Below are 12,984 nucleotides of genomic sequence, written 5' to 3' on the forward strand. Positions count from 1 at the left end.
AACAGTGAAGAAAATAAAACTGTTTGAACCGAATCTTCCTACTTTCGAAAAAGTTTCAATTCTGTGAAACGGAAACAGTCTCTTTATAAAATTCAATATGAAAAAGTGATTGGTTAGTGATTATTGTTCATAGAATAACGCTATTTCTGAGGCATTCAAAACAATTTATTTCATCGAAATGCAAATTTTCTACCTAATAATATATGTAATCAAATCGTGCATAGCAACAGTAATTGCAAGACACGCAAACCGTATTTCACTTGAGAAATGTACTACTAATGTAGGTATACAAGGGCTATAGAAAGTGTTGAGAGGTGAATCTAGAGATAAAATATAAAATTCAACAAAATATTGTGAGTATATTTCTTGGTAACAGCTCAGGCAAATCTGGGAAAAAATTCAGATATTTGGTTTTGGGATGAATATGACTGATTTTGAAACTTTTCAATTCATATGAATAGAAACAGAGGAAGGATTGTGATTTCTTTATGATTTTCCACCTATCACCTGATAAGAGAGTTATTAAAATTCAGTTTTGGAGGATTTGTCAACTAGGGAATGCAAAATCTGCCTAATGAATGGTAAATATCGCTACCCGATGGAAATCAGTAGGTATAATGAAAATTCTGAATATTTTATGCGAATAACAATATTTCCTCGAAAATACTTGCTGAACAATATAAGTATATTCACTATTTATCATAATTCATTCCAATTGTTTCAATAATGGAACTTCATACACAGGCCGTTTTTCACCTGATCCTTTCATTGCTATCTCGGAAACGGTAAGACCTACAAGGTCTGTCAAATTGAAGATAAGTTTTCTATTTTGGGGAACTGAAATTAACTTTTCTCAGATCAAAAATATCGATGGTTGTTTTTGAAATATTTGTCAAAAACTAAAATTGTCGAGTTTCTTCTTTTGGCTCTACTGCCTCCATTTCGAATGTACCTACAGGGTGTTTCCTAACTACGGTACGGAACTTCAGAGGGTGATTCGTGAGATCGTTTTGAGGAAAAAAAAATTCACAAACGTATGCCCGAAGTTGCTTCGTTTATGAAATACAGGGCGTTGAAGTTAAAAATAAATATAGTTTAAAAAACTAAAAAACACGCTTTTGAAGAACATCGAACTGAAAAGTTAAAAATATCTTTTTTAAATGAGCTTAAAACAATAACGAACGTAAAATACTAGTATTATTGTGAGAAGAGCGACGTGCGCTTGATATATAAAAATATGGCACAAAGCGCCCACGTTCGTTATTGTTTTAAGCTTATTTAAAAAAAATATTTTTAACCTTTTAGTTCGATGTTCTTCAAAAGCGTGTTTTTTTAGTTTTTCTAAACTATATTAATTTTTCACTTTTTAGTCCGATTTATTGTCAAAAATACTTTCTAGTCACTAGTATTATAAATCTTCAACAGACAGCACACGAAGACGGCGTAAAATTTCTCTCAAACAACATAATAAAGTTTGAGCATTGGTTTGAGGTCTTATTAGTAAATCTCCAACAGAGGGCGAACAGTTGTAAAATTTATTTCGAAGTAAAGAGAAAATTTGCAGTAATAATTTCAAAAAACAATTCAGTCTTGATGTTTTGATTTGAAATTTCATTCAAAATATTAATGGACTAAAATATATCATATTTTATTGAAACAACGATAAAAATTAAATAAAAACAACAATGAAAATTATTTGGCGCTCCGAGGCGACTTCATTGATTCCAGTGGCGCATTTGCTTTTTCAACTGCAGGAGAACCCAGAAAAACCTGCAGCACCACATCATCTGAGAATCTTGATCTGATGGACTAAAAATATTTCTTCAGTGAATAATTTTATTTTTCAAATCAACCTTTTGATTTGATATGTATGTCAAGCACCTTAATTCTAATTTTTCGATTTTTTGAAATATTTAAGTAACTGAATATTTTTGGTGTACAATTTACGATAAAGTTTTCATTGTAGAAATCCATATTCTGGTTTGCTTTCAAATAATCGAATTAGATTTTGAAATGTATCTTCCGTTTCGTTCAAAACTTTTTTCTGTACTGAATCACGGATAATTGAAAATATTTAAATATTCCATCTGTAGTACAAAATTTCGCTAACACTTATAATTCTTAAAATATGTTTTTTATTTTGATTTTCTTTTGAACAACCTATCAAGAAGGTTACGTATAGCGCCATCTGCCTGCAAATAGCTCAAGCAAAGTTGATTCTTACTGTTATTTTCTATACATTCACTTTAATATTTTTATGCTTTATAGTTTTCATATTCTCATACTTACATTTATGTGTTGTATGAGAATATTCATTATTATTATTATTATTATTTATTTCAATATGTAGCATATATATTATTACTTTCCGACTACTTATTCACCCCAAAATGCTGAAATCACCAAATGTTCAAATATTACTTTCAATTTGTATAACTTATATGCTTTAAAATAATAACACTTTGACAATAATATTTTATCTTCGACAATATCTTTTAAGTTGTGTATCTTATATTGATAGTTACGTACAGCACCATCCGTTCGCAAATAGATCAAGCAATAATTAATAGTTACGTACAGCGCCATCTGCCCGCGAATAGATCAAGAAATAATGCCGATAATTCTGTCAATACAGATCCCGATCTTGAGAGTTACACACAGACATGCATACAATCATACATACATACATACAGGTGAAGCTAATATAAAGCGTGTAAAAAAGGTAATAATGAAACATCATAAATATTCTTCCATCGATTTGGTTGATTTTTGCTACAGTTATTTGAAATGATGAAGAGCTTACCTAACTAAATTGAAATCATTAGGTCCAGTGAAGTCTCAGTGAGCACCACAGTCAACCATATTGGGAAAGAAAGGACGGCATTTACTTTTTGTTGTAATTTTCAATTTTCTTCAAATTGATCTACTTTTCCGTCGCTTGTGTTTTCTTCATATCTAGCTTCGTTTTCAAGAAGAAAAATTGTAGCCACTTTGCATATCATGAACACACCTGCTTTGGAGACCGGATGGAAATGTGAAAGAAACACGCAGAATTTACCACGAAACTGTGAGTTTTATTAAAAATGCAGGTGGTGGAAAACCAGGAACTGTAACAACGCCTGAACAAGAAGAAGCTAAACTTGATGCGATAAAAAAAGATCCTTCAAATAATAACAGGAACATTGCACCGCAGCTGGAAGTCAGCCCAAAAACCGTATGGACAATTCTTAAAAAAGAATATCCTATACCTATACCCAAGAACCCATCAAGACTGAGAAAGATATAAACTATTACGCAACTTCACCCTCTCCTCGATAAGAAACGAAAAAAAAGCATATTTCAATAGTTTTTGTAGAGTCAACGATAGTAGGAGAGTTTGGAATACTTTGAGGTCTTTCAAAGTTGTGAGAGGTGAGAATAGTACAATTCCCGAAGAATTATCTGATCCTGAAGTAATAAATAATTATTTTTCTCAAAGTTGGGGGGAATCTAGTTTCAGAGATTCAACTTGTAATGAAGCAATTCAATTCTATGATAGCCATTCTTGTCAGGCGAATAACCCTAAATTTAAATTCGAAATGGCTACCGTTGAAGAGATTCATGACATTTCATTTGAGATAAAAAGTACAGCATACGGTGTAGATGATATATCTATAATCATGTTGAGGTACTGCAGCCCTTTCATTGATTCATTTATAGTTCATCTCATTAATTATAGCATAGAAACAAATCAGATTCCTGATTTATGGAGAATAGCGATAGGACACCCCCTGCCTAAAGTGGCAAATCCAACAAATCTAGCAGACCTTCATGTAATAAGTATACCATGCCTGTCAAAAGTGATAAAGGAAGTTATGTCTTCCCAAATTCTAGAATATGCTCGAATCAATTCACTAATTCCCTCATGTCAAACTGGATTCCAGATAAAAATGAGTACATCTAATTCTCTCATTCAGGTTCTAGATACAGTGATTGCTAATTTGGATAAAAGAAACATTAGTGTGTTAACACTTCTATATTTTTCTAAAGCATTTGATACTATCAATCATAGTCTGTTATATGCTAAATTCAAATATTACGGTTTTTCTGGTAGTTCACTTGCAATGAATAAGTCATATCTAACGAATCGAAAACAGAAGATAGTATCAAATGAAAGAAACTCTGACTACGTTGAAATTAAAGTGGGAGTACCACAAGGAAGTATTCTCGGTCCACTATTTTTCATTGTCTATACCGCCAATATTCTAAAATCCATAACCGCTTGCAATGTTCAGGCATATGCCAATGATACGCAGTTATTAATTAGTTTTTCTGAAGAAAACCTGAATGATGCACAGAATTTGCTGAATGATGATTTTAAATCATATTTAAAAAAAGTGCCTCTCATAACTTGAAATTAAATTCGTCCAAGTCAAAAAAATTAGTTATCTCACCAAAAACTCAATACGATTTTATACATACAAATTTGGCAGTTGCTATCAAGGATGTACCATTAGTGGCCGTTGAATCGGCGAAAAGCTTGGGTTTAATAATAGACAACGATCTCTGTTTCAAATCTCATGTAAATAGCATTCTTAAAAAAATTCACTTCACTGAAAACTCTTTACACCAACCGGTTTATTCTCAATATAAATTTGTGCAAGACTCTGTGTGAAACCCTTGTCCTCTCACAGTTCACGTATTGTGATTTTTTGTATGGTTCTTGTCTTGATAATGAATTCAAATATAAGATTCAGAAGGTTCAGAATTTTTGCGTACGATTCATTTACGGGTTACGTCGGTATGACCACGTATCTCAAAAATCAAGACAGTTAGAATGGCTCAATATGGAAAATCGTAGACGACTTCATACATCCATGAACGTTTACTAAATGATGAGAAATGAAAGAAGATTAATTCCTAGATCTCATACACATTCTATCAATGTAAGGGACAAGGGCTTACTCACGATGCCACATCATTCGACTGCTACTTTCCAGAGGAGCTTTACCTATACTGCTATTATAAATTACAATTATATCCCTATTCAATACAGGAACTCAAATTTGAGAGCATTTAAAAAGTTTATAAAAGAATCTTTACCATCTGCACAGTGAATAATGTAGGTAAATGTTGGTCGAACAAACTTAGTAATGTCTGATTTCTTAGTTAGTATATTTTCATTTTGTAATTTATAGGGCCATATGGTATTATCAACTTTAGATGAGCATCAGGGGGTTAGATGTAAGAGTAGCTAAATCTCGCCTCGTGATGTTCAAGCAAGAAAGAGATTTTCCTGTATTATTTCTTCAAATTATGTAATAATTTGTAATCTCTACATAATAAAGACGATATTATCATTATTATTATTACTATTATATCACATACAGTGGGTGCAAGCTCTACTATCTTTCGATTTTCACCTAAGATTGGTGTTTTGCAGGTGATTGATTCATACAATGGCACACAAAAATAATTTTTCACCATATATTTCAGTTATGGACAAAGCAAAATTTCCACCATATATTGCATTTACGGACGAAGCAAATTTTTCACAATGACCATTTTTGGGCCGACAAAAATCCCCACGGTATTAGAAAGAGTCATTTTCAGCAACAATTTTCGCTAAACGTTTGGGTAGGAATGATTGGTGACTATGTAATTGGCCCATTATTTTCAGCAGTATTAACAAGTGAATCCTACTCGGACTTTTCACGAGATAATTTACTCATCTTGTTAGAAGAAGGGTCGGTAGTTGTAAGAGGCAACATGTGGTTTATGCAAGACGGGGCTTCAGCTCATTCTCGTGGTCTTGTTCGTCATCGTTTCGACATCACCTACCCTAATCGCTGAATTGGACGTGCAGGACTTCAATATTGGCAGCTCGCAGTCCGGATATGAATTCTCTACATTTCTTTTCATGGGGTCATTTGAAAGCTCTAGTTTATAAAACTCCTGTAGTAGATTCGGATGACTTGAGGAATCGTATAATTGATCATTGCAATGTCATAAGGAACACTCCATGTATTTTTGAATGTGTCAGATAATTAATGACAAATCGATTGCAGTCGTGTATTTCATCAGAAGGTGGACATTTCACTCATTTATTTCAAGGTCGAAATTACTTATTATTTACTTTTGGTATTTATTTTATGTTGTCCGTGGATAGTTTTGAGAAGTGTTTTTTTTTCGAAAACAAAACTTGGTATGAAGAAAACACAACCGACAAAAAAGTTGTATTTTCGGTTGCTTGCTCTGAACAAATAAAAAAATACAAAAAAGTCAGTGGCATTTTTTTTCTCACTAAGACGCCACTGGACCTAATAAATCCAATCTGGTTCGGGTTAAATAAGCGCCTCATTACTTCAAATAACTGTAGCAAATTTCAACCAAATCGATGTAAGTGTATTCATGATATTTTATACTACCGTTCTGTTTTAAAGTTCAACGCCCTGTATTTCAGAAACGAAGCAACTTCGAACATATAATATGTTCATAGGAACTTTTTTCAAACGACCTAACGAATCACCCTCCGGAGTTTCGTACCGCAGTTAGGAAACACCCTGAATTTGTTATAATCCGATATAAACCGATTTGCAATGCGATATTTCGTTTACTACATTTCATTATTAACTCAATTCTTATAAATGAAGGGCTCTTTGCAAAAAGTCCCAAAGTAACATTTTTGGGAGTTTAAACTAGTAGCGCCATCTAGATATAAATTGAATGTACTTTTGATTACTCTATCTAGTTTTCGTCTAAAATGTTAAGAAAAGCCTCATTTCTCAAGTCGCATATTATAAAGTGACAAGAGGTTTCGTGCAAAAAAAAACCTAAGTGTTAAAAAAGTACCTAATTTTAAAAAAGAATCGAAGTGATGTCAGATACAGAAAAGTACGTGTTCTGTTATTTCCATTGTGTTGTTGTAATTCTCATCTTCATAGCGCAGTAGATGTTTTTTTCAATTTAATAGATCCATTTTCAACAGATGAAGAATGGCTTCCTACGAAAAGTAAGAATAAATAATGTGACAAATCAGGCTACAATGTTCTTGTGTACTGAAAATTTTGCAACCAAGGGCCCTGATGAAGTTATTAAAGCTTTAAATTTCTATCTGAAGAAATACAAAACCGATGAATAAGTTATATTGTCAATTTTTTTACAACAACTGTTTTTCACAGAATAAGAACAAAATTTTGTTTACGTATTTGGATTCCCTTTGTTCATCTAGGTTCTTTCAAAAGATCGTGATATATTATCCAATTCCAGGGCATTCAATGATGCCAATGACCAATGCTTTGCTCTGATAGAAAAAAAAGTCTTAAGACTGTAAAGGTAGATAATCCTAACTATTACATAAAGCTTATCCAAAAAGAGCGCAATGAAGATCCTTTTGAAAAAGTGTTTTTGAAACGTAGCTTATTGACCGAAACGCTGATTTCCGATGCGACTAAAATAAAACAATCAATTCCAGGAATTTCAAAATTTCGATCTGTAATGTTCTCTACAAATGATAAACCTGAACTTACAGAAAATATGACAGGGGAGTATTCAAATTCTTTTGTTCTTCACAAAGTAGGATTACAAAGACTTATTGCTGACTTAATTCCAATGAATGCCTGGAATCATTTCATGAAGCTTTAATCTGAAAAACTAGCAAATATTAAATTCCTTGTTCAGTATATAGAAAATGAAGAGAATCGAGAATTTCATAAGGTGTTAGACGAAGCTTTCCAAGAAGAGAAAATGGTGGAAGAAGATGAATCAGACGCTGAAGATTATGAGTAGAATTTTTTCTACGTTTTTTTGCTCATTTATCTTTTTTGTCAAAGGAGTCCCTAAGTGAAAATTTGTATTATTTTTTACAAAAGAACTGTATGTCACATTAGGTCTCAAATGTGCCATATAATACCTGAATACACGTTTAATCTCTGATAAGAGTTGAATCTTTCAAAACTCTAACCACTTTATTTCCAGGAAAAATTAAAACTTTCAATCATCAGTATCTCAAAACAAAAAAAAAGTCACTTAGTGACTTTTTGCATAGAGCTCTTCAAATATGCACATGTATTGTAAAATATAGATATGTTTGTTATTGCAGTGACTACAAAAATCGATGAAAAATACTAGAACATCTGTCTACATTGAATAATCATTATTGTTTTCCTCCTGGATAGATATGTTTTTCTTGTTGTATTTACAGGCTTCCTAGGAAAAAAAGCAAGTTCCATGAGAATAAAATCTGCAAAATGTACAGATGAACGTGTTCAACTAACAAAGGAAGCACTATCTTCCATCAAAATCGTCAAAATGTATTCGTGGGAAAACCTGTTCGAAAAGAAACTGAATGAGTTAAGAAGGTTAGTATTCAAATTTTATATTCTACTTCTTTCACTGATTTTACTTTGATTTTATTTTATAATTTTCAGTTCGACTGGAATTGTGCTGAATTTATTAGTACCTATATATCTGTTGGTGAAGAAATATATTAAATAAAAAAATTAGGTTTTTTTCTCTGTAATCTCCACTTATTTATACTTCGAAGATGAGTTTGATTATATTTGATATGAAAGGCATCACAGTTGAGAAAATATCTGTTCAGGCTTCGAGTGTTTGTGTTGCATTGAAGAAAGGCACTTCCGGTTTGCTTGGTTCTTGTATCCCCATTAATATCTTTCTTTTTTTCTCTTACACCGTCATAGTATCATTATTTCTTCCTATATCTGTTTCTCCCTCATTTCCCCCCTTTCTTTTTTTTAACTAACTACTAGATGATAATTGGAGAAGTGAAAACGAATGTAAATATAATTCAAGAAACCACAATTATTTTCAATTCCCATGAAGGTAGTAGTCGAAATGCTGTATTTTTATACACACGATAACGTGGTCAATTTTCAATCAATTCTCATTTAACATCGATAACTCATACATATATCTTGCATCACTTCATCGCTCGGTGAAAATCTCACAAAATCAGTTCAGTAATTGCGGCAGAGGTCTTTATTTTTCAGTATGTCATGGTTTCAAAAGTGTTTACAGAAATTCAGATAAAAACAATGGCTCTTAGTTGCCACTGATGATTATAAATTGATATACGAAAAAAACGTTCGTACTTATGAATGATGAATCTAACTCAGATGACAATAAAATCGATGGGAGTGAGAAAAACTGTAATTTTATTATTAATCATTAGACTGGTCTTCAAACAAAAATAAAAGAATTTGCAAGGTGTCATACTTCGAACCAACATCGCTTACTTGATGCCACCAGACTATCTATCTGAATGGTAGGTACCTACAACAGGTTCCTGCCGTATTATTAGAATATTTTCGCCAGTATATGCCTGCTCACTAAAAGAATAACCTCAAAAGTAGTTCTCTCATTCGATTCTCATTTCGGATTCTCTAATATCGATATGGTAGGTATGTCTCTTGTTTCACTATCTCCAGATTCATCTCTCCCAAACTTATAACCTATACAGTCCGAGTTATCTGTTAACTAGATTCACTTGAACTCATTAATAACCTATTTTGAGTGAGCATGGACATTTTTATACAATCCATGTTATCCAAGGGTTTCCACAAGAGTCTACTGTAAAACCAAACGTTGATATCGAAGCTCAAATGCCTTTCTTTTTCTTCCTCCACAGCTTTCACTGCAAAGCGACTTGATGACACCAGAACCAATATACTGTCGGATTCAACTGTTCATAATTACCGAGCCTATCAGGATGTACTTTGGAAATCGTTCAGTCCAATCGAGTCTTCTCAGATGGACCTAGTACAACTGAAATAATTTATAATAGATTGAAATAACTATCTGTAGTATGGAATGAATGCTTTATTTATGGGCTTTTTTCAATTAGGTAACCATTTATTCCCCATCTTTTTTATCTAATACCCTTATACTTTCGAAAGTAATAGATAGATAGATAGACATATATTTTATTGTCCAAGAAAATACAATCTTATTGACAAAGCTTGTTGAAAAATCTGGTATATATAGCACTTTAAAGAATAAAAGAAAAGAAACAATTCAAAAACACAAATACACAGGAACACAATTTGAGCAAAACTAAGTTCACATATCTAATAGATGAAATATAACAATAGAAAATGAAATTTAACAAAATATAGACAACATAGTTTGTCTAGTCCCTTTCAAAAGTTGTAAATAACAAATATATACAATTTGAACATAAGTTCACATGCCATGGCAATAAAATAAGATCTATCCCAGTATAAAATATAATTTAAAGTATAGGTGTCAATAGAAACAAAAAAAACACCTATTTTAAATCACAGCAATGTTCCATTGTAATATTCATCAAGATTGTAGTACGATTCAGATGCAAGGGCATCTTTAACATGATTTCTGAACTTTTTATAGCTTTTTTCCTTCCTAATTTCGTAAGGTATGTGATTATTCAGCTTTTTACTTTCATAAATCAAAGAATACTTTATCTGGCTTGTTTTTGGAACAGGAAGATGTATTTTATTTTCAGTTACTTGCCGGGTTATGTAATTTGTAGGTTCCGGAGTTCCAAACATATTATATTTTTTGTAAATGAGGCAAACAGTATCAAGTATGAAAATACAAGTAACAGTGAGATTTTTTTCTCTCAAAAATAATGGTCTGCATGACTCACGCACTCCCACCTTGCATAAGTATCTAACCACTCGCTTTTGCAAAACAAACACTGAATGAAAAAGTTGTTGACTGCAAAATCCCCAGAAGGCAACACCATATCTCAGGTGGGACTCAATCAGGGAATGATATACCATTTTTGTTGTGGATGAACTCAGTTTATTTGAAACTATTCGAAGTGCATAACATCCTGATGCCAATTTTTCATTCAAAGCTGAAATATGTTGATCAAATTTCAATTTGTTATCCATGAAGATTCCCAGGAATTTAGATTACTTTTTATTCTCAAGAATTTGTTCATTCAAGTATGAATTGTTAATATTACAACTGAAGGTGAGTGGGTTTGTTTTTTTCATATTAAAGCACAAGTAGTTTGCGTCACACCATTTTTTTACAACTTCTAAATCACTAGAGATAGTTTCTTCCATATTAGAAGTATTTTTTCCATGCCAAAGGAGCGTGGTGTCATTCGCAAAGATGGTAAAAATTCCTTGAATTGAGGGAGTAACCAGGTCATTTACATAAATGAGAAAAAGAATCGGGCCTAGTACTGATCCTTGTGGAACGCCCCATTAGATATCCGTAGTGTGTGATAGTTTTTCGTTTCATCTTACTAACTGTATTCTATCACTCAAGTAAGACCTGAACCAGTCATTACACACTCCTCTAAAGCCATAGTAGTTCAACTTTTGCAAAAGAAGTTCATGATTTACACAATCAAAAGCTTTGGAGGAATCGAAATACTTTAGCTACGACCTCACCATTGTTGAGATGTGTATAGACATGTTCAAGAAAGAAAAAGATTGCATCATTTGTGCCTTTTGCCATCTGAAAGCCAAATTGTGTTTATAAAGAAAAGCTAATACTCTTTTTTTCACCATTTTTTCTATGATTTTTGAGAGTGTTGAGAGCATGGAGTTAGGTCTGAAGTTATTTGGATCTTCTGCATTACCTTTGAAAATAGGAATCACAAGAGCTGTTTTTAGACACGGAGGGAAATTTCCAAGAGAAAAGGATTTATTTATATCATCACTAGTGTATTGAAAGCAGAATCGAGATGGTTACTTAAAATTTTTATTGAAATTTCATCAATGCCTGTTGCATTTTTCTTTTTATTTTCTTGCAAGATTTTTTTCAGCTCTAATAAATTCGTATCTTCAATGTGAAAGTTGTTGGGCATATTCACATTATTTAAATAATCCATAGGATCTGAAGTAGGAACAAGGGATGAAGTTAGTTTTTGAGCAATTGTGCAGTAAAAATTATTGAGTGTTTCCGAATCTATATTGACGTGTTCTGGAATTGAAGTTGATTTATTTCTTAGACTATTCACTATGGCCCAGTTTTCTTCGATTTTATTATCAGCTTTGTCTATTCTACTCTTGTAATGAATTTCTTCTGCATGTTGAATGACCCGTTTGTAAATTTGACGATATTTGTTGAAAAATGTTATCAAAAATTTATCGGAAAAATATTTTCGTATTGAGTGTATCGATCTCAAGTTGCTCGCAGAAATTTTGATGCCTTGTGTGATCCACGATTTATTTATCATTTTAATCTTTAGCAAAAACATTCTTCAAAAGGTCTGGTTGATAATCCTTGAAAGGCGCCTATAGAATTGCTTGAAGACAAAATCTCTTCCCATGCAGTTTGCTCGCAATTGTTTTTGAATTTGTTGAAATTTTTGGAGCTGTATATTCTACCAAACTTGGATGATTTCTTTGAGTTTTTACTTTCAATAAAGAATTTAAAAATTATACCTTCAGCTGGGATCACAGTGCACGTCAATTTTCCTTCATCCAGGTTTGTGCAAATATAGTCTATAGTAGAAGATGAATGTTTTGAGATTCGTGTTGGTTCTTGAACTGACATTTCCAAGTTATATGATAAGAGCAATGTGTCGAGTGCCTGAGTAGATGCAGAATTTTTGTCATCATAATTTATGTTGAGTACTCCAGCTACAATAAGCTGAGAATTGACTGGAAGGTTTGACAAAAGAATCTTCAATCTATATGAAAAAGCTGTGACATTACACATTGGTGGTTTATAAATACAAATAAAAAAGATATGATTTTTAGTATCATGTAATGCTGAGAATTCAAACTCCTTTTCAACTATGAGATGATCATATTTATCAATATTGTTCAGCGTCAGATCTTTGAGAGCATTTTTATTGACTAGAATCATTGTTTCCCCATGCAGAGATTGAGTCCTACAATACTTTGAAGCTGTTACATAATTCGGGCATTCAAAGGGTTCTTCAGATCTTAGCCAATGCTCTGTTAGGAAAACACAATTTGGAAAATTATGTTGTTCAAGAAAAATATAAAGTTCATTACCCTTATTACGTACAGATTG

At 32.3% G+C, this 12,984-nt stretch overlaps 1 protein-coding gene across 1 annotated transcript in view; it reads left to right on the forward strand.

Annotated features, from left to right (window-relative positions):
* Positions 1 to 12,984, forward strand: part of LOC111515843 (ATP-binding cassette sub-family C member 4-like) — a 28,915-nt gene that overhangs the window by 12,974 nt on the left and 2,957 nt on the right. Inside the window, exon 4 of the mRNA XM_074174992.1 lies at positions 8,183 to 8,339. Coding sequence (XP_074031093.1) covers positions 8,183 to 8,339 — 157 coding nt within the window. The remainder of the gene's footprint in view (positions 1 to 8,182; positions 8,340 to 12,984) is intronic.

This window comes from Leptinotarsa decemlineata, unplaced genomic scaffold (genome assembly GCF_025532065.1).
Source record: "Leptinotarsa decemlineata unplaced genomic scaffold, Ldec_3_MD MMD2_tig00000882_RagTag_RagTag, whole genome shotgun sequence".
NCBI lineage: Eukaryota > Metazoa > Arthropoda > Insecta > Coleoptera > Chrysomelidae > Leptinotarsa > Leptinotarsa decemlineata.